This window comes from Apostichopus japonicus, chromosome 4, assembly GCF_037975245.1.
Source record: "Apostichopus japonicus isolate 1M-3 chromosome 4, ASM3797524v1, whole genome shotgun sequence".
Taxonomy (NCBI): domain Eukaryota; kingdom Metazoa; phylum Echinodermata; class Holothuroidea; order Aspidochirotida; family Stichopodidae; genus Apostichopus; species Apostichopus japonicus.
The window spans coordinates 15,230,365-15,253,880 of NC_092564.1; the positions used below are offsets into that span (position 1 = coordinate 15,230,365).

Here is a 23,516-nt window from a genome sequence, read left to right on the forward strand (position 1 = left end):
GAACTAGCTTTCACAAACCGAGGGTGCGTTTGAACGGCAGGAATAAGATGAGTCTAGGCCTACTGATATGGTTGAATTGAATAATATTCAGCAATCAGATAATTAAAAGCAACGCTATGTAGCTTTTCACCAACATACCTTCATACCTAAGTCATTTGCTTCATACTATAAGTTTAAAGCATGTAAAAACCTGGAAAGGCAATCCAATAAAACCCTATTTGTTACTAACTCAATATAACTATTTCAGCATCATCTACATAAGGCAGAGATGAAACCAATGGTCTGGCAAGTTAGTGATATAAGTTTCATCATATTTCCTACTACTTCACACTACACTAAACTAGTATCCAGCCAATAGTGCAGGAAATATTTTGACATAGAGAATGTGTGTATTTCTAAGTTTTAATGAAAAAATCAATCAAAGACAAGATAATTATAAATCAGATAAATAGATAACTTCAAATAGATAAATAGTCTTGATGACAGTTGATAGATGATGCATTATGCCATGAATAAATTGACCCTATCCATAAATTCTGTTCAATACAATCCTTAATGCCAGGTTTGTTAATATTCATTCTGAAATCTTAATGTTTACAGTAGTTGAAGCCTTGAAGGATTAAAAAGTTATGTTCATTTTTTAATACTCTTTAATAATATTTTCAGTTGTCATCAAAGCCTGAACTGTCATTTGTTTAATCCAGTTAGCTGATATATGTACGCATTTTCGTAGGTTTATCCATTCATATGATCATTTATCACAACAAGATAATTCCGCCCTGACCCCTTCGTCCCCAACCAAAAATGAAAACCTAGAAAAACGCCAAATAAATATATTCCCTTTAACTTTTGTAAATAGCGTTTTCCACAGTTTGCAGTTTGTTCAACCCCAGCTTCCACTCTGACACTACTTCACGGACCACATACGAATCAACGCTAACAATGGCGACCAGAAAGAAGGATGGTGGAGCCGATTTTAAATTTTTCGAATCACCCGACACCACTGCTGCCCTCGACAATGTGAAGACCTGGCTTCAAAGACATTCGAAGAAAGTAAGTTGTTGTTTTCCTCGAATGTAGGTAGAGTATCAATTATTTAAAAGAGATGTAGTCTAACGCTAGGCCTAGCCTATTCCCCTTTGTTCCGCGGGTACCTTTAGCATAGTACATCAGTTATCGATCACATAGTACTAGGCCTAGTTCCAAAATTGATAAAATTCTATGATGCTCAAATATATGCAATCGTTTTACGGGGGTGAACATCGATCTCAACAGTAACTTTTATTTGTAAACTTTTCGCATTTTTTTAGTCATTGTAAACAAGACCTTAATGTTAGGCTAGATCTAGCCTAGGAATTAACATAGGTGGTGAAAAGATACAATTAACAAAAGTTGTTGAAGCTCAAAGCCTATGTGAAGATCCTCTGTGGTTGCCTGGAAGTTCATAATATTTTCTGATTTTGAATGTTTTTTATCTTGTCGTAAGGAAAAGCATTTTGTATACTGAAATTCTGATGTCATGTTAACAATATTAGTTAACAATTTAGGTATGATCAAGAGGAACTTCAGTTTTCTGAAAGAGGACATCGTAGTTAGGCTTTATAAGCAGTTGGTTAGGCCTCATGTGGAGTATGCTGTGCAGGCTTGGAACCCATATTTTGCTAAGGATAAGGAATTACTTAAAAAAGTCCAGAGGAGGGCTACTAGGATGATTAGTTCCTTAAAGAGTGTTCGTTATTATAGGCGGTTACAACTGTTGATTCTCACCACACTGGAGCTTAGGAGGTTGCGTGGGGAGTTGATTAAGGTTTTCAAGATGTGTATGGTTTTGACAATTTATCCTTTACCGACTTTTTCATGTTTGCTAACAGTAGTTGTACCAGAGGTCATTGTCTTAAACTCCAAAAGTCACATAGGCTAGTAGGGTTAATATTCGGCATAACTTTTTTTCTAATAGGGTTGTGAATGAGTGGAACGGTTTGCCTGAGAAAGTTGTACTTGCAAGTAGTGTCAATGGGTTTTAGAATGCTTTGGACAAGCACTTTCAGCATTGTAATCGGGTCTGAGTGTTTGGGTCTTCAGTTTTTTTTTCTCTCTCTATAGGGTCCTTGATGGGGACTTAAGTGTCCCTCCTGATACTTTTTTTCTACTAAACTAAACTTAAAAGGACAATCACCAGAAAAGTACAAAACAGCTAGCCTAGTAGCAATACTAGTGATAGCTGTAATAAGCTTGAAATATTTAGTCTTGAGACTTACCATACTATAGTCAAGGAACATCAAAATAGGTCATTCATAACGGAACCAGTATTTCATTGCATGTTTCATTTACCATTAACTTTTTAAAGGAAATCACAAGATGTCTAAGTAGTTTCTCATTGTTGTTTATCCAGTGTATTTTCGCCAAATGTACTGATAGGAAAATCTCGCTTATTAGTGGTGTTAGCAATATCATCCTTCAGTTCAATAAATTGTTTTGCAAAATGTCTTAATTTTACTTACTTTCATGTTATTATTTTTTTTTGCGAGAGAGAGAAATTGATTGTATATGAAGTGTCATAGGCCTACATCATTTAAATGAGTAAATTACAGCATAAAGAAATTGCTTCTGAATTTCCTGGATTATGAGTTACATTTAAATCTTTTCATGATTTAAATCAAAATTAAGCGTGTAAATGTCTAACTTTATTTGGGCTGTAATTATGTTAAGTTCTTAAATGAAAATTTCCAGGATGTATCAATTATTTTATCCACGATTCAATGATAGTTTGGCCGGAAGTGGAAATGTTTTGCATAATAACTAGTCCTTTGAATTATCCACCCCCTACTGCCCATGGCTCTGCCTACAGCACTACTGTACTTAGGCAGCAGTCGAGCTTTCAACATGTCATTGGTGAAACCTGACTTTGGGCCTAGGCTAATAATAATGCCAATTTCAGTAATCAATCATTTAAAATGTTATATTTAATCAATGTTCCACTAGACCCAATCTTACCTTTTTAATTTTAAGTCTAACATAATGTATCATGTATGACTATTAAAATGATGCAGCAAGTCAACAATAGCCCTTTCCATCAATTGGTTAAACATGAACTGATCCCAGACATTCTCAGCATTTTGGTAAAATTGTGTTATAGTAAGCCAATATCAACTTTAGGGTAGATCACCAGACAGCAGCTATCAGTACATTCTGTGCCTCTGCCACAGACAGTATGTGTGTATAGACCTGTGCTGTAATTGACTAAATTGTTTAATTTGAAAGTTTGGGAATACTAGTGAAAAGCAACATATGTGCACTGAAATATTGGGGTGTATTGTATATATACACAATGTTCATTGTTTTTGTTTCTTTTGCTTCTTAATAGCTAGTTACAGTATCAACTACACATGTTAAACATTTCTGTTACATTGTACTGTACATGGTTTGGCTGCTTCGAAGAACTGACCCTCAAGGTAGGAACAGTTCAGCCATCTGGTAATATGTTTTCAAACCAACTTCTTAAACCTTTTTCCCATTTGTTTTTCCTTTTCTGGTAATAGTGGATTCAGGTGGAGCCACCAACCAACAAAAGTATCGGCAGCTTACTTGCTTCATTAGTTCAGTACCAGGAAGATCATTTTGGGAGACATGTCAGCAAACCACCATTGACGAGAATTCCAGTGAGTCTATTTTATACTGAAAGTCTCTTGACTCTCTTCAGAATTTTCTATAGCTGAATTATTCCCATTTAATTTAGTGTAGCAATCTATATGTGATAATTATTATTACTGTTCCTAAGGTTTGGGTATGTTGACTTTGTTGAACAAGGATTTTAAAGCCTCATCTGTAATAGAAATGAATTAGTTGTTAGGACACTGTCATACATACCACTTATTGTTTTTCAAATTTGCTATAGTAGTGAATCAAGACTTTATTTATAGACAGTGGTAACAGAATAAGTGTTCCTGGATGCAATGTTGCTTTTATTTTCCCCCTAGGTTTCTCTGTAGTTAGTGGTGCTTAAGAACTATTTCATACTAGCTTGGATAAACATAATTCTCTTTATCTTTACTCTTACAGATGAAATGTCTACTGGACTTTCGTTCAGGAGGAGGTCTTTGTCATATCCTCATGGCGGCCTATAAATTCAAGAGTGAACAAGGATGGTGAGTATAGGTGATCAACCGTCTGCTTTTTCTTTTACAAGTTTGATGAAATGATGTATATTTTCCGTTATTGGTAAATGGTCTTAATAAAACTCTGTCCAAATAGTACAAAGAATCCTCCTTCCTCTGTTCTTGGAAATTTATTTCTCAACACAATATATAAATGATAGTATTCTACAAAGGTCCATTTGTCATCTATCTTCTACCATTTAAGAAGATCCTGCTTGGTGTGAAACAGCAGGCCCTGTAACTATTATAAATACATTTGCCAGTAGACACATATTGTATGCTGTATGTCGCAACCCATTTTAGGGTTACCCAACTTATGAAGGAATGGCCAAAAACTTCAGAAGAAAAAGCTGCAGATATTTGTGGAAAAGAAGCGGAAAAAAGTTTAAACATAAATTACTGTAAAAGCTGCTAAATATAACACCAATTTGCAACTTAGCACCCTTAATCATACAAAAATAACTCCAAGGTGACGGTAATACCTTCTCCCTGTCACAACATCTGCCAATGAAGGGTCTCCAAGATGATCACAGTGAAAATTTGGAGCACCAAGCGAGATAGTTTGAATAGCAGAACTGTATATGAGCAGTTTGTTAAAAACTACCCTGGTAGCCAGTTGATGTATTTATTCATCTGCTGTTATTACTTGTATTGATTGCACATCAGATAAAAGCTGCTTCTCATACTCACGCAAAATTATACATATTCATTCACTTCTTCGTGTTTTTTCATCGACAGGAGAAGGTTTGATTTCCAGTCCCCCTCTCGCATGGACCGCAACGTCGAGATGTTCATGCAAATTCAAAAGTCCCTCGTCCAAAACAAATGCATGACCCTCCCACAGGTGTACATAGATGAAGATGTCGACCTCAAGCTGGCCAGCAAACTGAAGGATATCGTTAAGAGACATCAGGTGAATGTCCTGTCATAGCAAACATGTTTTTGTTACTTCTTTGAAATATGCAACAACTGGAATTACTTTGTTAAATTCTTGAAATCTGTAAACGCTTGATTTTATGTGTAATGACTAATTTATATTCTATTTAGATTTGAAGGTTTTTGTTTTACAATTCTTTTCTCTTTATGAATAGATTAGTTCAAGGAGTATAGACAAATACTAAGGAGACAATGAGAGATTGCTAAAACAATGCTTTGTTTTGTCATCTACAGGTGTTGTTTATTCTTTAGCAATATCTCTTTGTGTCTTTTGTATTGTCTTTGAGGTTTTATTGGATATAATAACACTTAATTAGGTAGCTAACTGTCTAATGAAACTCACTACTAAGTTTACTTATTGAGATTCTTAGGTTTTGAATGATTCATCTACATGCTTGATTATTCTTCATTGCAGGGGAATGTGGTAGATGACATGGAAAATGCAACTCACATTATATACTTGGCACCTCCTACTCTGGCTGAAGGTAAAAGTGAATGTAATTTTTTTTTTAAACATTGATCACTCACAGCCTGGAAAGACTAAAGGTGAATTGTTTATGCGAGTAGAGTGTTGTTAATTCAGCAAGAAATGAGATGAAATGGATTCTAGAAGAGGCCGGAATTGTCAATCAGGTTTCGTGATATGGATAATTTTCTGTAAAATATGTGTATGGAATCTTCAATTATGTATGATGGAGGGCAAATTATTTTCTGAAATAAACCAAATAGGTAAAATGATAAAATTGGTATTGCACTTTGGAGATACTGAAATAAAATACACAAAACTAATGTTACGCCTATGATTCACCCAATGGGGAGTTTTACTGACCCAAAGCTGGTGTTCTATTCACCAATCTGACACACTCTCCAAAAGTGTACATATTGATTATTCTTTGTCAGTTTGTTGCATATCTTTGGACATCCAGATCTGCTGTTTGGACATCCAAACAGCTAAACCTGGTTGTCCGAGGGACAACCGGAAAGAATCCTCAAAAATATGCCCTCGAAAAGAAAGACCTTGATATGTCATAATGTGTACTTGTTGTATTTCCACAGGCGAAGAGTATCTACGCCCGATTCTAAAACGGGATCGATCTGTCTCTGTCCATTGGTGGTATTATCCTGACTCTTACGATACCTGGGTTTCTACCACTGATGTTCCCTGGGAACCGGAAAAATATACAGAAGAGGAAGGAACCAAGAAGGTAAAAGTGATAATCATTGCTTGTTCATCTTTAGATTCACAAGTGATAATCATTGCTTGTCCATCTTCAAATTCATTTCAGAATATATATTTGGAATATGTTCAGCAAGTAATACTCAAGACTTGAATGAATGGGTAATGATATGTAATGGATGTTACTAAATGTTTTCTAAATGCAAATTCTCATAAAGATGAACTATTCTCATCATTCCGTTCTTTAGGTGAATGCTAAGTGGCTGCTAGATTTGGATGAATTCAACGAATGGATGAACGAAGAAGATTATGAAGTCATCGAGGATGTAAGTAGATGACTATTTATGTAGCTACAGGGTATGATATGCCCAAACAAGTTTGGATGACACCCAAACGTAATGAGAATTTTCTTTCATGTGCAAAAAATGAAATTCATTCTTTTCATTGTTGGCAGTCTTTTTTTCATCTCACTTTTGAAACATTTTAGCTATGGATTGTTCGATAAATTGTGCAAAAAGGCACAATGAAAATTCATATAACATGAATCACTACAAAATGGAAAATTAGACGTAGAGCATACCACGTTTGAAAGTGGAAGGATCACAAATCCTTTTTGGAAATATTATGCGTTTTCTTTTCAAAACGGTGCTGTTATTGTTGTTTTTTGGTCAATATTCTATTTCACCTATGTGCTTTTCACCATGCTTACTTCTCTTGCTAGGATGAAGGTGTGGAGTGTATTGGTCCTGCCTCTGGTAAAACATCCAGAAAGGCTTACAAGCCCTATGGTGACGAGGTGAGTTTGATTGATTCTGATGGTGAAAGACATTTTCATGTTTATAACTTAATATTTGTATTTTTTCCAGTCTTTGACTTTATTAAGGAGAAATTCAGTACTATCTTTTGAAATCTAAAAGTTTCTTGAAGTACTTAAGTCTGTAAAATTTTAATATAAGGTGAAATCATTTATAAATATATTTTCAAAATAGGTTAAAACGTCATCAGTGTTGGTCCCAAATATGCTAGGTAGTCAATGGTCACTATTTTCCTGCTTATCTCAAAGAATCTTCTCTCAGTCATGCAATTAAATTCTCAGTGAAGGTGGAATAACTTGGAAGAATTAGCTCTTCCCAAGAAAGTACTTCTATAAAACTAAATAGCAATATTTAGCAAAACCACTGATGATCTATAAATACTCCTGTGCAAATTTGTCATTGATTATCAGACCATGGGATCTGGTGCATCAAAGCTCAGACCTTTGTTATCTCTTTATTTGAGCATAAGATAGGGGTCCAACTTGTCATTGTGAAAGTTTTGCTGTCCAGTTTACACTGTTCATCTGTAACAGGTTTTTCTGTCTTTGAGCATATATGATACTCCATTGTGGAGTATTGTTCATTTTAAGAAAAATGTTTAAACCATTAGATACAAGACTTAAATCTATTTGACTTTATGTGGAATGTCATAAAGTTGGACAATTTGGTTTGTAGAATACTCTGTCAGTTTTTCCAGGAATTATTTTAGATTTTTCTTTTTCTAATATGTCAACTTATACTGCTTAAAATGTCAAAATAAAAGAAAATCTTAAGAAAGTGTGAACTTGTGAAATCCCCATTTTACAATAAAATTGGTTCTGCACCAAGAAAGAAACTGAATGCTCATATTTTGTTCATTTTTCATTTTACAGGTTTCACCAAGCCCCAAGACTGAGAAGGGTGGCAGAGGGGCTGCCAAGAAGCGCAGACGATCTCCTTCACCAGTGGCTGACCCAAAAAGGAAAAGGAAAGCGTAAGATAAACCTTATTTCCAGGTTAACTGACGTGACACTTGGCACTTTTTGGACATGAACAACTGTACATTTTGGATTACTGTAAACAGATCTGAAAAATTATCTTCTTTGTCAATCTCATCTCAAAATTATTAAGAAAAGAATACAGGCTATCTCAGACATACTTTAATGAGGTTTGGACATAAACAGTTGCACATCATGGATTATTGTCTACAGATCTGAAAAATTATCTTCTTTGTTAATCCCATCTTGGAATTATTAAGAAATGAACATAGAGGTGATCTCATAAACACAGTTAATGATGAATGCAGCTCATTATATTTTTGGGAATTAAGTTTGAAAGGCTTCTTTGTGTGATTCTTATAGCGTTGACCAACACTTAATGAGGGGAAACATTGTAAAACTAGTTCAAAGCAGGTGGCATTGTGATACAAAGTAAAGAAGTATGTTGATCTTCTTTTGAATCTTGTAAATTTGTTAGAGATCTGCCGGTGTAAGGCTTCGTAGTCTTGTCGAAGATTGAATCTGCTAGGTAGGTAACAAGTTTGAAAATTGTCATTACTAACAGAGGTAGGAGTCCTGCTCTGGGTTCATCAAAGAGAAGAGGAACGAAAGAAGAGGAAGACGACCTGACAAAAGAGATGGAGAATCCACCGTCAGTCCCTGCTGTAGAGGAGGTTCAGCTACCTAAATCAGGTAAGCCATTCACCAGGAAAGCCATTCACTAGGCAAGCTGTTCAATAGGAAAGCCAGTCACTGGGAAAGCCAGTCATTAGGAAAGCCGTTCACTGTGAAACCGTTCACTAGGAAAGCCATTCACTAGGAAAGCCATTCACTAGGAAAGCCGTTCACTAGGAAAGCCATTCACTAGGAGAGCCGTTCACTAGGAAAGCCATTCACTAGGAAAGCCATTCACTAGGAAAGCCGTTTACTAGGAAAGCCATTTACTAGGAAAGCCGTTTACTAGGAAAGCCATTCACAAGGAAAGCCATTCACAAGGAAAGCCATTCACTATGAAAGCCATTTACTAGGAAGGCCATTCACTAGGAAAGCCATTTACTAGGAAAGCGGTTCACTAGGAAAGTCATTCATTGGGAAAGCCATTGAGAGGTTTGTCTGGTCATTGGCTCAGTTTCCTCCGATCTGTCTCATAGAGACTTGAGAGTCACACATTGTATACAGATGGGCAGCAACAACAGAAAGTTAATCAAATGGATATGATACTTTCATTTACATGAAAAAAAAAAAAGTCTTGAAAGCTGTTAAGTACTGATTAAAAATGTGAAGTAAGTAGAGTGACAGAAGAAACAAAGATAGTGGCATCAACAAGCAAATGCAGTAGTTAATGGTAAACTGTAAAGCATTAGTTGCAAAGGGGGAACAGTATTCTCTCAACAATTCTTTAAAATGGGGATGGGGGAGGATGGTTGGTGGGGGGGGGGGGATTTAGTGCATTTACAGGGTTATAGATTTACTTGTCATGTAGCAATATCAATAAAATATTATTTACTAAAATGTTTTGCTTTAAAATTACCTTCTTCATTCAGTTGGACAGTGATCTTATGATTAAATGAAGTCTTTCTTTGACATAGTGTTACAGGAGACCTTGACTGGACAGGAGAATGTAACAGTGTGTCATTAATACATTTTTCATGGTTACGTATATTAAGCTTGGCATTATCCAGACTGGTGTTATTCAGGTTTATCACCTTTGGTGGAAATGCAGTCAGTAAATATGTTAATATTCATGACTTTAAGAATAATTTAGATGTGATGTAATCTTTAGAACATGGCTTGAAACTTAAAGTAGAAATGACGTCTTTCCGTTGACTTGATGTTGCAGCAGACATAAAGTATTTTCAGATTGCATCAGTTTGATACAGTCCCATACATCTCTAATGGTTGTGTACCATTCGACTTTCCTGATCTACCATTGCTCAGGTATATCTCTCTTAAAAAGACAACACAAGAAACAAGTTTGGTAGAAATGAAACTCATTACATTTGTTAACATTGTTTTCTTGCACTTTCCTTCCCTTCAGCCACTAATACGAGAAGTTACAAGGACTCTGAGAGCCAGCCAGTGAAGGGTGGGACGGTTGCGGAGATCGGTGAACCAAAGGACGAGAGTCAGGATAATAATAAGGTAAGTAAAATTGCTTTGAATTTTGTGAATACTTTATTTTGCTATCCTTTCACAAAACATGTGGAGCTGAAAATTGCATTGAGGTGTTAAAGGAAGTGCAAGATAAAAGACTGTGGATCTAAAACTTGAAAGTTTGTAGTCACGTGTAGATGTTCCGGGGGCTGCTGGAACCCCAAAAGAGTGCAGACATATTCCCACAGAGTTTTTTTTGCAGTATTTGAATGTAAAAGGGAAAACTGGGGTAGGTATATGATAGCTTTTAGCCAGGTAGTGTCTCACGTCTCTGGTTTCTCCAGTTGTGATTTTTCTCAGGAACAAAGCAAGGATAGCTAATACTGTCACCTTGAATGTTTTACCATATAGCCCAGTTTTGGTACTTTTTTCTTCACTAAGAAAGAAAAATATTGATGGGTGCCAAAGAGACATGTTCCAAACTTTATATTTATAATACCTTGGTGAACATGGCTTTGACATATTGTTCAGAACTTTTGGACTAAGAAGAGCATATGATACCATTTCTACTGAAATAACATTAAAACCTGTCTATGTTAAAATGTGACACTGCTGATGGAACGAAATGTTTTGATAGTGACTTTGATGACATTTGACTGTCAGTAACTCTTAAGAATTAGAGAATTTGATAATTTGCATTGTTTATGAACACTTGTGAAGCTGACTGCAATAAATTAATAGAAAGATGACTGAATCTGAAATCGGTTTGACGGGGACAGCCCCCATGGGGAGAGAAGTTTATTTCCAAGACTGTTTGGTGTCATCCACAGTTCATTGGTAGTTCTCTTTTTTAATCACCAAAAATAAATGCATCTCTCTTTTCCTCTATTTTGCATAGCAACCACAAGAAGAGGAGGAACCAATGGAAGAGGCACCAGAAGTCGAAGAGAAACCCAAGACACCGGTACAAATTATACAGGAGGACAACGTTACAGAACAAACCCATCATATCATCATTCCAAGCTACGCAGGGTGGTTTGATTACAATAGGTAATTGTCATGAAATCATTCGTAGCTGTTACTTTGGAGAATATGCCTTAGTTTATCAAAGATTTTTTAGAGGTTGTGCAAACATGCAAGTTAGTTGCTTAATAATTCTGTAAATAAATGGTTATCCCACAGAAATTTCTATAGATTTTGGTCATCTAACAACAAGTTTAGACTATTTACTCATCTCAGCATTGATTGGACAATACTAAGAGATGAGTTTTGATTTATAGTGAAGTCTACACCTTCCTCAGTTTGATGCAATAAATGTGCAATTTTGGATATCATTCATGACAAAGGTGAAACAGTCAAGTTTTGCATTTGTTTTAAAGCAAAATCAGACTTTTGTATTGCGGTTGTCAGGTGACAGCATTGTTAACAAAATGTATATGAAGTATTGACAGAAGTAAGTCGTTCTTTTTTCTGGCTTGGACACATTCCTAGCTATTTCCAACCCAAGAAAACTATTTAAAAACATCTTAACGACTCCATTCAATTCCGAGCCCTTTTTTCGTCCATATGATTTATTTTACTCTATGTGATTGAGATGAAAGCCTTAAGCAAACACTGACGTAATGAATAAGTATACCTACTGTAATATCAGAAAGCTGCCTTGTAAAAGGTTTATCCCACAGATAAAAATCTTAAGTAAAAAATGTCAAGTTTGCCAAACTTAAAATGTCAGGGTCAGCATAACCTGATAGTGTAGTCAGGGAGGCATGGGGAGGAGGGTACTTCGGATTCGAGGGAAGGCTTGCAAAACCAGCTTTCAAATTTTTAACAAATTAGCCTGTATTTCTTAAATTACCACCAAAATTAGATAAATATTTTCTCAATTCTAGTATGTTCCACATTGCTCATGCAGTGGTGCACTATTTTAGTTTAGAAATCAAAAGTTCCTTTTGCTTGGTGGAGAAAACTCAATCAGAAATAGGAGTTTCCAGAACATTTGACAAAGTGATTATAGGTCTATGCTCGTGGCATCACAACAACAATAAATGTATTTGTAGTGTATATGATTTCATAACATTGCTATTGACAGTTTGAAGTATTGCTTTGTAGAAATGAAAGGGATTTGATATGTATTAAAACAAGGTTTTAAACTAATCGGTGTTTGAGACTTTGATTTGAAAAATAAACTGTCATCTTGTTTTTTCACACAGTGTTCATGCCATAGAGAGGAGGGGTCTTCCAGAGTTCTTCAACACCAAGAATAAATCTAAAACTTCCGAAGTGTAAGTATTTGTCGTTGTGTCTACCTTCCTCTTTCTGTGAATGTTAAAGTGATTATCTGGCTCAAATACTCACACTATTTCACTTTATTTTGAGTAGCTTTAGATTTGAAGTTGTGTGTGTAGACTCGATTTACAATTTTGTATTTATTTATGAGAGATTGATGGTTTCCTCACAATAACAGAAGAACTGTTCAAGTTTGCTGTGAAGTTTGCCACCATTCGTTTCTAAATGAACTTGTCTTTCTCTCTCATAGATACCTTGCTTACCGTAATTTTATGATCGACACCTATCGACTCAACCCTACGGAGTACTTAACTGCCACAGCCGCTAGACGTAATCTTGCTGGTGATGTGTGTGCTGTACTCAGGTTTGTTTTTCATCATCTCTCTTGAGATTTGTGTGAGCTTCCTCCGCTAGTAAAGTGTCCCGCATCGAGGGCTGTTCTTCCCATTTGTGGTTCCAAGTCCTGTTTTGGGACTCCATCTACACACATGAGGACAAACATACAGACATCGGTAGAGACAAACATACACTTTGAATGATCATGAAGAATTTTAAGGCTGCTCCTTGAGCTCGGTTGTGACTTTGAGTCATTCTGAATAAAATACATCATGTTGACACAAACTTGGATAGCCCTCATCAAACTTAGAGATTTATGTGGTAATGATTACCATTTTGACAACTCACATTAAGCAAGTTTTGAAATGTTTCATGCGGTACAGAAAATTTGTGTTCCACAAGAATAATTTTTGTTTGTTTTATTTTTTATCAGCATAAAGGTTGACTTTGTTTTATATATGTTTTTTGGATAACAGAGTCCATGCATTCCTGGAACAGTGGGGGTTGATCAACTACCAAGTGGACTCTGAATCTAAGGTAGCCCCGATGGGCCCTCCACCCACCTCTCATTTTATGGTGATGGCAGATACCCCTGCTGGTATCACTCCTTTACAACCTCTTAAGAGTCAGCAGGTGAGAGCCAAGTCTATGGGAAGGAATGATCTGGTAAGCTTGAACTTTATGTTTTAGGTGGTGGAAACGATGACATTGGTGGAACATTGGGTGATCATGTTGTAGGTGGTGGAAACGATGACATTGGTGGCCATTGGGTGATCATGGATCATGTTGTAGGTGGTGGAAATGATGACATTGGTGGCCATTGGGTGATCATGGATCATGTTGTAGGTGGTGGAAACGATGACATTGGTGGACATTGGGTGATCATGGATCATGTTGTAGGTGGTGGAAATGATGACATTGGTGGACATTGGGTGATCATGGATCATGTTGTAGGTGGTGGAAACGATGACATTGGTGGCCATTGGGTGATCATGGATCATGTTGTAGGTGGTGGAAACGATGACATTGGTGGCCATTGGGTGATCATGGATCATGTTGTAGGTGGTGGAAACGATGACATTGGTGGCCATTGGGTGATCATGGATCATGTTGTAGGTGGTGGAACCAATGACATTGGTGGACATTGGGTGATCATGGATCATGTTGTTGGTGGTGTCATGCTATGGTGGTGGTAGATCTCAATTTTTGCTTCCAGGAGCGTATTGCATTTCACACCACCTCTCCCCCCCTGCCCCCCCCCCCCCCTATTACCTCTATATTATTCTCACTCCTGGAACACATTGTAGCCAATGTCAAAGTCATTTTAACTCCCACTCCCTTCCTCCTACTTTCTGCACTCCCTCCCCAGTTCACCTTGATGATGATGGCATGTCATATCTCACTGAGCACTTACCTGTTTCATATGCAATATACTCCCTGATACTTAACTGTCGTAGATATACTACAAAAACGAGGTAGACTTGATTGTTGGGTTAATTACTTTCATCTTCAACTAGTGAAGTAGTTAAATCTTCACTCTGGCAGAAAAGTTTTTATTTCTTTAACTTTATTTGGAGATATTTGTAAGTATTAATTTTGCCATTTTTTGTACTTTTTTTTTCTTTTCATATTTTTTAGAGCGCTTCTCAGCAAATAGCACAGATAAAGGATCCACTCCCACCCAAGGATGGAAACAAAGTTCCGGACCTGTCCAACATCGGCCTTAGAAACGATATGTATGCCAACAAAAAGAACATGAAGGTAAAGATACAAATCTGGGAGCCTAACAAGCTATGAGAAAGTGAGGGTTGGAAGACCGATGAGATCCAGGGTCTTCACCATAAGAATTCTTAGTTTTGTAGATCAATGGTGGCCAGTTTGAGTCACTCCAAGATTAATGTATGACTTTGTCCAGTTACAGAGTTGTTGATAATTGACAATTCATAACCAAGGACGTTAAATATGAATCTAAGAGACTGACTTCGGTCAGCTTGTGGCTTTGATAAGCCAATGAGGCTCCTTCGCGAGTTCCTGCTTGCAGGAGGATCTAAAATGCAAACATCCATACAAAAGAAATACATGTAAAATATGAAAATTTTGAATTTTAACTGAGCTGTATGATCTTCAGTTTTCATCACATTGTTGACTTTTCACATCGGATATTTGACTGGGTGCCTAAATTTTACCGGAAATGGTAAAGGTAGAGGTATCATTGGGTATATGAAATGAAAAGTTGGTCATTCCATTGCCTGGCACTCCTCTTGGTTAGGGAGAGTATCCAGCTGAACGAGTTAGCAATGCCGTGGAGTACATCCGTCGTTTAAAGAGGGAGTGGGAAAAACCGTACTCCTGCCCCATACCCCTCCCCTTATTCACTTATTGTACCCTACAGAAATGAGACATTGATGAAACGACATTGCATCTATTGAAAACGTTGCTTTTGGTTTTTTCGGTTCTTAGTCCAAAACAGGATCGTCTAATGTGGCAAAAGAGTGGACAGACCAGGAGACCTTACTGCTGTTAGAGGGCCTGGAGATGTACAAAGACGACTGGAATAAGGTCTCTGAACACGTGGGCAGCAGAACTCAAGACGAATGCATCATGCACTTCCTACGACTACCGATTGAAGATCCTTTCTTGGAAGATGGGTCTATGGCTCTAGGTTGTAAAATATGTTTAATTTTGATTAATGTTGATATTTTGGGATTAAGCTCTACACCTGTATGGATTGTTAAATATCCAGGGCTCATCAGATGGGAGAAGGGCTTTATTCTATCCGCAGTAGGAGTCAAACTGTTGTAGTATCTGCTACTTGATTGACGGTGTCCAAGCAAAGCTGTAACAGTTTAAAGATGGGCCGTAACAATGTCTTGGACTACTCACTTAAATTTTGTAACATTGGTTATCGAGCTTATTCAAAGGCCTTTAGGTCATTGACTTTATTTAGAACATTTCCTGTCTTCCACTCATGTACACGCCCATTGAAATCAGTTCACAGGTAATAAGCTTGCAATGTAATGGAAGGTTTTGTCATGAAGTCTCTCACAGTGTGGGGTGCAGTTCTGTTGTTTTTCGTCATTGGAGGCTTTCTTTCCTGTACGTAGTTATATGCTCTAATGATTTGTACCCATTGATCACCCTCAGGACCTCTTGCCAACCAGCCCATTCCCTTCAGCAAGTCTGGTAACCCCCTGATGAGTACCGTGGCCTTCCTCGCTGCTGCCGTGGACCCCAGGGTAGCCAGTGCGGCAGCTAGGGCTGCCATTGGTGAGTAAAAGGTCTTAATCTCTGTTGGTGGTCATTGGTAACCATGGATGCTTAGAATATGCAAATATGGAGTATTAAAGCAGACAATGGAAATGGGAATAGGAAAGGCAGAGAAGTTCAGATACATTACTGTCCTTTGGAAAGTAAACTGTATATTAAATGCAGTTTTATGATAGTTTTTACCGCAATTAAGTGTTCTCTCATCACTTGATATACCTATAATGTTGTCCATTATCATGCTGTCTTATTATATAATTACCTTAACAAACAGTAAACATATTCCCAGTATTGTGTTATTACACCAAGGTTGTTTGAGTTCTGTAAGGAAGCTGTTACAGTTAGAACTGTGTTACATTTTAAATGAGTGAAGAAGAAAAAACTGTTAGCAAACTGCTTATCTACTACAGAAAGCCTGTGTCTGTAAGATATGTAAAAGTTAGTGGCCCTTTAACTTATTACATATTGCATTTTTACGAATTAGTTTTGGTATTTACATACCTTGGCCAGCCCTGTTTCAATTAACTCTATATAGACTTTGAATTAGGTTTCTTACTACACTATATTTGTGGTAATACCCATGTACATATTTCAATATATGAGTTCATTTTTACAACTCTTCCAGATGAATTCACAAAGATGAAAGGGGAAGTTCCGAGCAGTTTGCTGGACACTCACATCAAGCGAGTGGAAGAGACTGCCAAGGCCGGCAACGTAAGTCACAACTATATGTTGGGAGTGAGCGGTATCGCAGGGACCACGCCCAGCGAATCATCAAAGGCCGCGAGTGAGAACAAGGAGAAGCTGGCCGCAGCGGTGGCAGCAGCAACAGCAGCAGCAGCCGCAGTAGTCGCAGCAGAAGAGGAAAATAAGGAAAGCGAAAAGGAGAAAACTGAAGAAAGTACTAAACCAGAAACAGTTGAGAAGGTATGTGGTAGCATAGAATCTCATAGTGATGTGATGGTAGTTTAGCCTCTTACTCATACACCCCTCCCCACCCCCCCCCCCCCAGCTGCAGAGGAAAATAAGGAAAGCGAAAAGGAGAAAACTGAAGAAAGTACTAAACCAGAAACAGTTGAGAAGGTATGTGGTAGCGAAGAATCTCATAGTGATGTGATGGTAGTTTAGCCTCTTATTCATACAAGCCTCCCCACCCCCCCCCCCCGGTGCAGAGGAAAATAAGGAAAGCGAAAAGGAGAAAACTGAAGAAAGTACTAAACCAGAAACAGTTGAGAAGGTATGTGGTAGCGAAGAATCTCATAGTGATGTGATGGTAGTTTAGCCTCTTACTCATACACCCCTCCCCACCACCCCCCCCCCCTGGTGCAGAGGAAAATAAGGAAAGCGAAAAGGAGAAAACTGAAGAAAGTACTAAACCAGAAACAGTTGAGAAGGTATGTGGTAGCAAAGAATCTCATAGTGATGTGACAGTATTTTAACACCCCCCTCCCTCCCCCACCCCCGACCCGACTAGCAAGATAAAGACGACTTGAGATTTAGGAAAAAGTCATAGTTGTAGTTTGTATGATTGTCAGACTTTTGATTGATTGCTCTTTGCAATTCGGATATCCTAGAAAACAGAAATATGGAAATGCGAGTTACTGCACACATAAAGCGGTCTTCACCAGCATCGAAAAGTCTTGGTCATCTCTCTCTCTAATTGTCTTATTTTCAATTCTCAGGAGGAAAAGGCTTCCGAGAAAGAAGAGAAGGGGACGTCCGAAGAGGTCAACCAAGAATCCAAAGAGGAAAAAGACGGAGAGGAGAGCATGGACACGTCCGCCGATCCCGCCACGTCCGAGAAAGATGCGGAGGGAGAGACTCCAGAGGAAGAGAAGAAGATGGACACGACAGAGGAGAAAGAAAAACAAGAGGAGAGTGAGGAGGAGGCCAAGTAAGTTTGCTTTAATTGTTTTTATCCTTTGTGTTGTGATGTAGTACTGTTTATAAGGTCATGTTATCTGATATGAGGCCCCCTAATAGGTCGGTAGTTTGGTAGTACTCCTAAGGACTTCATTGTAGGAGGTGCCATGACTCCAAACTTATTAGGAAAGGTTCAGATTTGGATTATGAAAGTATTTATTTATTACTGCACATAATTGAAAGGGTGCAAAGTCTGTTGACATTACAATACTTTGTGACGGTCGTACTGTTAGTATCTCTTTGAGGCAATTGGTGTGACATTCCGAAATGCTTGTTGATCAATTTCAGGTTTGTGCAGCTATCTTGTTTGACAATTTAAAACAGAAAATAGATGCATCGTCATAGTAAAATGCTGTGATTGAAGTAAACGACTCAGTGCCTGGGTATCTTTTATGAACATACAGGTTTCCTTTTGTTTTAAATAATTTACACACAGTCTACAACATTGGTTTCAACAATTCCATCTTCAACATGAATTTCATCGCAACCTGCAACACAGTCTACACCATAATTTTGCACATGACCTTCAACAGAGGCAATCACACGATCTCAAACAACCTTTAACATGATCTACAACATTAGCATCAACATAGCTTACAACATATCTTACAACATGCTCATCAACATAGCCTACAACATGCTCATCAACATAGCTTACAACATGCTCATCAACATAGCTTACAACATAACCTACAGCACAACCGACATTGTGACCTTCCACACAACCTTTAATGGGACTTACACCATTCACTCCAACCTTTTAACGTAATAGTGTCAAGTGCAACTGCTTTATACATAACCATTCAAGCGACTTTTGGATGGAAACTACAACACAAGCTGTAAACCAACAAACCTTGAACACAATCTTTAACATGCGGATTAACAAGTTACTATTTTAAAAATGAAACTCAACTTTAACAAGTTTACATTATTTTTATCCATTATTTCAATTATTTTGCCATTATTTAATTTTTTGGGCATTATTGGGGAGAATGCCAAAGTGGATCTTAGAAACCAAATTTTTGCAGTTGAATTCACTTGTCATATGGTGTTATGTGTTGAGAGAAAAAGAAAAATGAACATTAAATCATTAAATCAACATTAAATCAACATCACATCAACATCAAATCAACATCAAAACAAAAACATTAAATCAATCGTCATCACATTGTGGTAAAAATGGTCAACTGATATATCAAACATGTTATACCAAGGCAGTTAGTACTGACTCTTCAGTTACAAAAATGTCCAAATGTCTTAAATTAACAAATGTTAATGTTTATCACAAAAGAATGTAGACATGTTAACTTCAGAAACATGTTGCCATATTGCGTAGCTAAAAATAATTTTTTTTATTGAAATCAGTGCTTGGTGGTGATGAGATATCCAATTCTGTGTATTGCCCTCTTTTTTTTCTTTTTCTTTCTTGAGCTCATTCCCTGCATTAATCTCATTACTGTGAAGTGATCTAGGATTTCACCAAACAACTTGACGATTTCTAAACTTATGAATTCTTCATTTAACATGAGGGTTTTCTCTCTCTTCGCTACCTATATTTTTTTTCTTTTATGAAATATTTATCCTTGTTTCAGGGGAGTTAATAAAGATTCTTTGACAACGGATCAATAATGATTAAAAATTTGAAGTATAGTAAATGTAAAATATCATCGCTTACAGCAATAGCGAGAGACGAGAGGAGAGAGAATCATGATTAGATGAATTTCATCAGCGACATTATCCTCTCTCTCCTCTCTCTCACTCTCTGAAATTCTCTCTGTCTCTTGGAGAAAATACGCTGTAGATGTGAAGTTAGTTGGTTTGTTGAAGGTCTTAACGTAATCCATCTGTGAAGGTGACTCTTAGCAACGGAAAAATTCAATATTTTATAAGAAATACATTCATCTGCAAGAGGTTTGTGAAGTGACTTGTGCGACCTTTCCAAATTCCTTTTGTGTTACATCCGTCTAAAGATATGGCTTTGTGACCCTATCCATTGCTTCCTCCTGGTCCGAGCGAATAATTACATCAAAACGCTATTTTCAGTCTAAAGACAGCTGCAATTTTGCCTCCGACATCCCTGATGGATGAACGCTTCTGTTTTGTTCTTTGACCGATTTGAATCAAAGATCCCTTCGATAATTGGCTCGGCGACAGTGACATTGTGAAGCGTCACAAAGCAACAGAGTAATGTTCTTGTAGTGCATTAGTTGATGTTTGAGAATGGTTGACGTCAGAGCCATTTATTATAGATTTAGAGAAGAATTTGGGCTTTTGCCAGGAAGAGTATGCAGTGTGTCCGATCTGTGGCCTGGGGAAGGGGTCTAAGGGGAGGTTGTTTCTTTATTGACTGAGAGGGCAAGCCAGGGTATCTTTTTTCAACTTTTCTTGCAGATGAATCAACATATATGTCAAGCAGTAAAGTACCTTTCAATGTACTGCAGAATAGGCAGCAATATGGAAAAGCAGGGAAAAATTTTGCTGCAAAATGCAAATGCAAAAGTGATAGCAGAGTATTATAAAAAAAAAATATATCATGATAGACTAAAATAGTTAAACTTCAAATTAAGTATGAAAATGGAAAAACTATGTGAAAAATTTACTTCCCATAAAACAATGTAAGACTATCCTACTATTTTGTCTTCCTCTTTTTGTCTTCTGTTTTTGTTGGGGGAAAAAATGGAATTGATTTTTTATCTTCTTTACAGAGAAAAGACCTCAGAAGAGAAAGAAGGTGACACAAAAGAAGGTGATGAAGATGGAGAAGAGCAGAAGGAGAAAGAAGAGAAAGCTCCATCTCCCCCGAAAGAGAAACCTGAGAAAGTCAAAGAGCATGAAGAAACTTTGAAGGAAGGAAACATGGCTACAGCTGCGGCAGCAGCCCTTGCAGCAGCAGCAGTCAAGGCCAAGGTGAGAACAATCAGGAGGACAGAACGGTGATGTTGAGTCACTGTCATAGTGACCCGTAATCAGTGGCAGTCTCAACTTTGATGGGCTTAGCACTAACTTTTTCATCAATTTATAAAGAAAGTGCTGTTTTGTTGTCTTTGCAGTAGTTTGGAAAATAAAATGTTAAATTGAGATTTTGAAGAAGCAGAAATGATGTATGCAGAGTTTAAGATGAAACCCTTTATAATGTCCAAGATGAAGGATATTTGGCAGGGGGGGGGGTGGGGGAGGAAGGTGTCTCTGGATTTGTGCATACATGTAGCTGGTACTATGAATCAACTATACTGCAAGATCAGAAACTAGATACCCTTCCTGTCCTTAATAATCATTTCATTATACCAGTTTACAAAAGTTTCGTAGCCAAACGGCATCAAAGACTTTTTTTTTTGTGATTTACTCATCCCTCTCTCCGTTTCCTCCTAATCGCAGCATCTGGCTGCCGTGGAAGAGAGGAAGATCAAGAGTCTGGTAGCCCTCCTGGTGGAGACACAGATGAAGAAACTGGAAATAAAACTCCGCCACTTTGAAGAGTTGGAGACGATCATGGACAAAGAAAGAGAAGCTGTAAGTTAATACCTTTCATCTTTCATCAGTGTATCCATGTCGACAGACACGTACGGGACTCTTCTCTCTGAGAGTCGAGGGGCGGCTTTTTTTACTCTGCACCGTCTCAGCTGAAGTGTCCTTGAGGTGTTAGCGTGTCACTATCGTTACTCATTAGAATGAACAGCGGCCATGTTGGTAACAATTTCTTAGAAATGTAACCGCTAGGATGAAGAGGTTCCCCATAGGTTCGAATTTCTCTGTTGTTTGTAACATAGTCTTGTTTTTTCTTTTTTTTACATAAAAGAGAGAGAAACAAATCAATTTTGTTATGAATTTTGTTTTTAATGGTAACAAAAAGTGTTGTGCAGGGCTCTCAAAAGTACTGCACCCCCAAAAAATACCTTTTACATTTTCCATAGCATTTTCCAAGAGAGTAATTTTGAAGGTATAATATATTGTTTTATATTTGTTTTTTGTTTTTTATGACTTCCCACAAATAGTTGGTCTCGGTAACATTTGTTAGCATCTGTGGCTTTAAAATAATGTTGTTGTTTTTTTGGCTGTTCATTTTCATTTTTTGGGTACGTCTAGTTTAGGTACTCTGCTCTAATAATTGGTAATTAATAATGGAGCACTATGTCCCACTTTACAAGTCTCTAGTTTCTTTTTATTTCTGTTTAGCTGCTGAACATAGATCCATTGTTGCCTCCAGCAAAACTGTTTCCTTTCCTTTAATGCTGCGACTCTTTGAAATATTGAATTTCAATTAAGGCCTAAGGCAGCTATTCTGTCAGGACTCGAAGGGTTTCACATAAATACTACTCAAGAGACACTACTCCATTCCTCTCCATGTCTGCAGTTTGGTTCCAGACCAATAACTCAAATTCCAACCTTTTTTATTGATCTAAAAAGATCTTTCTTTAAGAAGGCTGGTAATCAAAACTTAAGTTTTCAGTCATCAGTTGTTTTGTCTTAAAATTTTATTTGCAAAACTACTTTCTGGAACCTTGAATGGTAATTGGTATGACTCGTCGGTCCCTTGTGGTCACCGTAGCCTGGAAGAATCCTAATTAAATGGCACCAGCATCATCATCATCGTTATCTTAGTCATTTGTCACAAGTTATTTCCTTCGTTTTTTTTTTTGGCCTCTGCAGTTGGAATATCAAAGACAGCAGCTTCTCGCTGACAGACAGCAATTCCACCAGGAACAATTGAGAGTCGCAGAAATGAGAGCTAGACAGCACGCACAGACCGTAGCAGCCATGCAATCTCAGCAAGCTCAGCGTTTGCAGGAGGCAGGAGATGCCCCTGCCCCCCCAGCTGGTGCAGGTATGAACGAATGGAAGATACCCCTAGTGGGAGTCCCACTCTAGAGTTCCCTCACCCCCTATCCAGCTTCCTAATTTCTCGTATTTAGGCATTTTTATGTCTGTCCAACAGCGTGGGGAATGTTTGTTGTTCCAATTACGACTATAGAAGGTTTCTAAGTGTTAACGACACTGGTTTGTCAAGTCAGTGATTGTACCAAAGCCCTTCATTCAATAAATGTATACTCTACCGTGAGCCATTTCTTTTCTTTCACTGGGCTGTGTCTGCACTGTGTATCTTGGTATGTAACCCTGTTCTATGTCTGAGCTGTCAAATTACTAAAGATGGAAAAACAGAAATCAGATAACAGATTAATGTGAATATGTGATAGCCACGTCAGAATTTTGGCAAGACTCAAAAATGAAGTGGACAAGGCAATGTCTACAAGCTATGTAGTTTGAAAAAGTACCAAAGGGCACCAGAATTATCTTCAGGTATTTTGTGGTATTTTAAAGCTGAATTTTGCATCGAAAGGTAGTGCAGTATATAATCATTAAAAGAGAGCTTAGGTACCTGAAAATATTTAACTTAAAAATTTTGTTAAAAATTACACCAATATTGACTTAATAAGATACAACATTTGGAGATGTGGGTAAGGCATAAACTCTAGTACATCTAAAATGAAGAAAATCAAATTTGAATGTCTTAGATATTGGGTTTTTAACACATAAATCTCTAGCACCAGATACTATG

At 37.4% G+C, this 23,516-nt stretch overlaps 1 protein-coding gene across 3 annotated transcripts in view; it reads left to right on the top strand.

The window, feature by feature from the left end:
* Window positions 1–892: 892 nt before the first annotated feature.
* Window positions 893–23,516, top strand: part of LOC139966566 (SWI/SNF complex subunit SMARCC2-like) — a 28,771-nt gene continuing 6,147 nt past the window's right edge. For 2 of the 3 annotated variants that reach the window (XM_071969731.1, XM_071969732.1), the window contains exons 1-23: window positions 893–1,053; window positions 3,540–3,659; window positions 4,060–4,145; window positions 4,893–5,067; window positions 5,506–5,575; window positions 6,147–6,295; window positions 6,516–6,593; window positions 6,989–7,063; window positions 7,955–8,055; window positions 8,625–8,752; window positions 10,098–10,201; window positions 11,052–11,203; window positions 12,364–12,435; window positions 12,690–12,803; window positions 13,252–13,441; window positions 14,414–14,536; window positions 15,236–15,437; window positions 15,920–16,042; window positions 16,665–16,966; window positions 17,722–17,933; window positions 20,668–20,869; window positions 21,338–21,472; window positions 22,610–22,784. In XM_071969731.1, the coding sequence (XP_071825832.1) occupies window positions 943–1,053; window positions 3,540–3,659; window positions 4,060–4,145; window positions 4,893–5,067; window positions 5,506–5,575; window positions 6,147–6,295; window positions 6,516–6,593; window positions 6,989–7,063; window positions 7,955–8,055; window positions 8,625–8,752; window positions 10,098–10,201; window positions 11,052–11,203; window positions 12,364–12,435; window positions 12,690–12,803; window positions 13,252–13,441; window positions 14,414–14,536; window positions 15,236–15,437; window positions 15,920–16,042; window positions 16,665–16,966; window positions 17,722–17,933; window positions 20,668–20,869; window positions 21,338–21,472; window positions 22,610–22,784 (3,199 nt within the window). In that variant the 5' untranslated portion in view covers window positions 893–942. The remainder of the gene's footprint in view (window positions 1,054–3,539; window positions 3,660–4,059; window positions 4,146–4,892; window positions 5,068–5,505; window positions 5,576–6,146; window positions 6,296–6,515; window positions 6,594–6,988; window positions 7,064–7,954; window positions 8,056–8,624; window positions 8,753–10,097; window positions 10,202–11,051; window positions 11,204–12,363; window positions 12,436–12,689; window positions 12,804–13,251; window positions 13,442–14,413; window positions 14,537–15,235; window positions 15,438–15,919; window positions 16,043–16,664; window positions 16,967–17,721; window positions 17,934–20,667; window positions 20,870–21,337; window positions 21,473–22,609; window positions 22,785–23,516) is intronic. The other variant, XM_071969733.1, reaches the window with a different exon arrangement.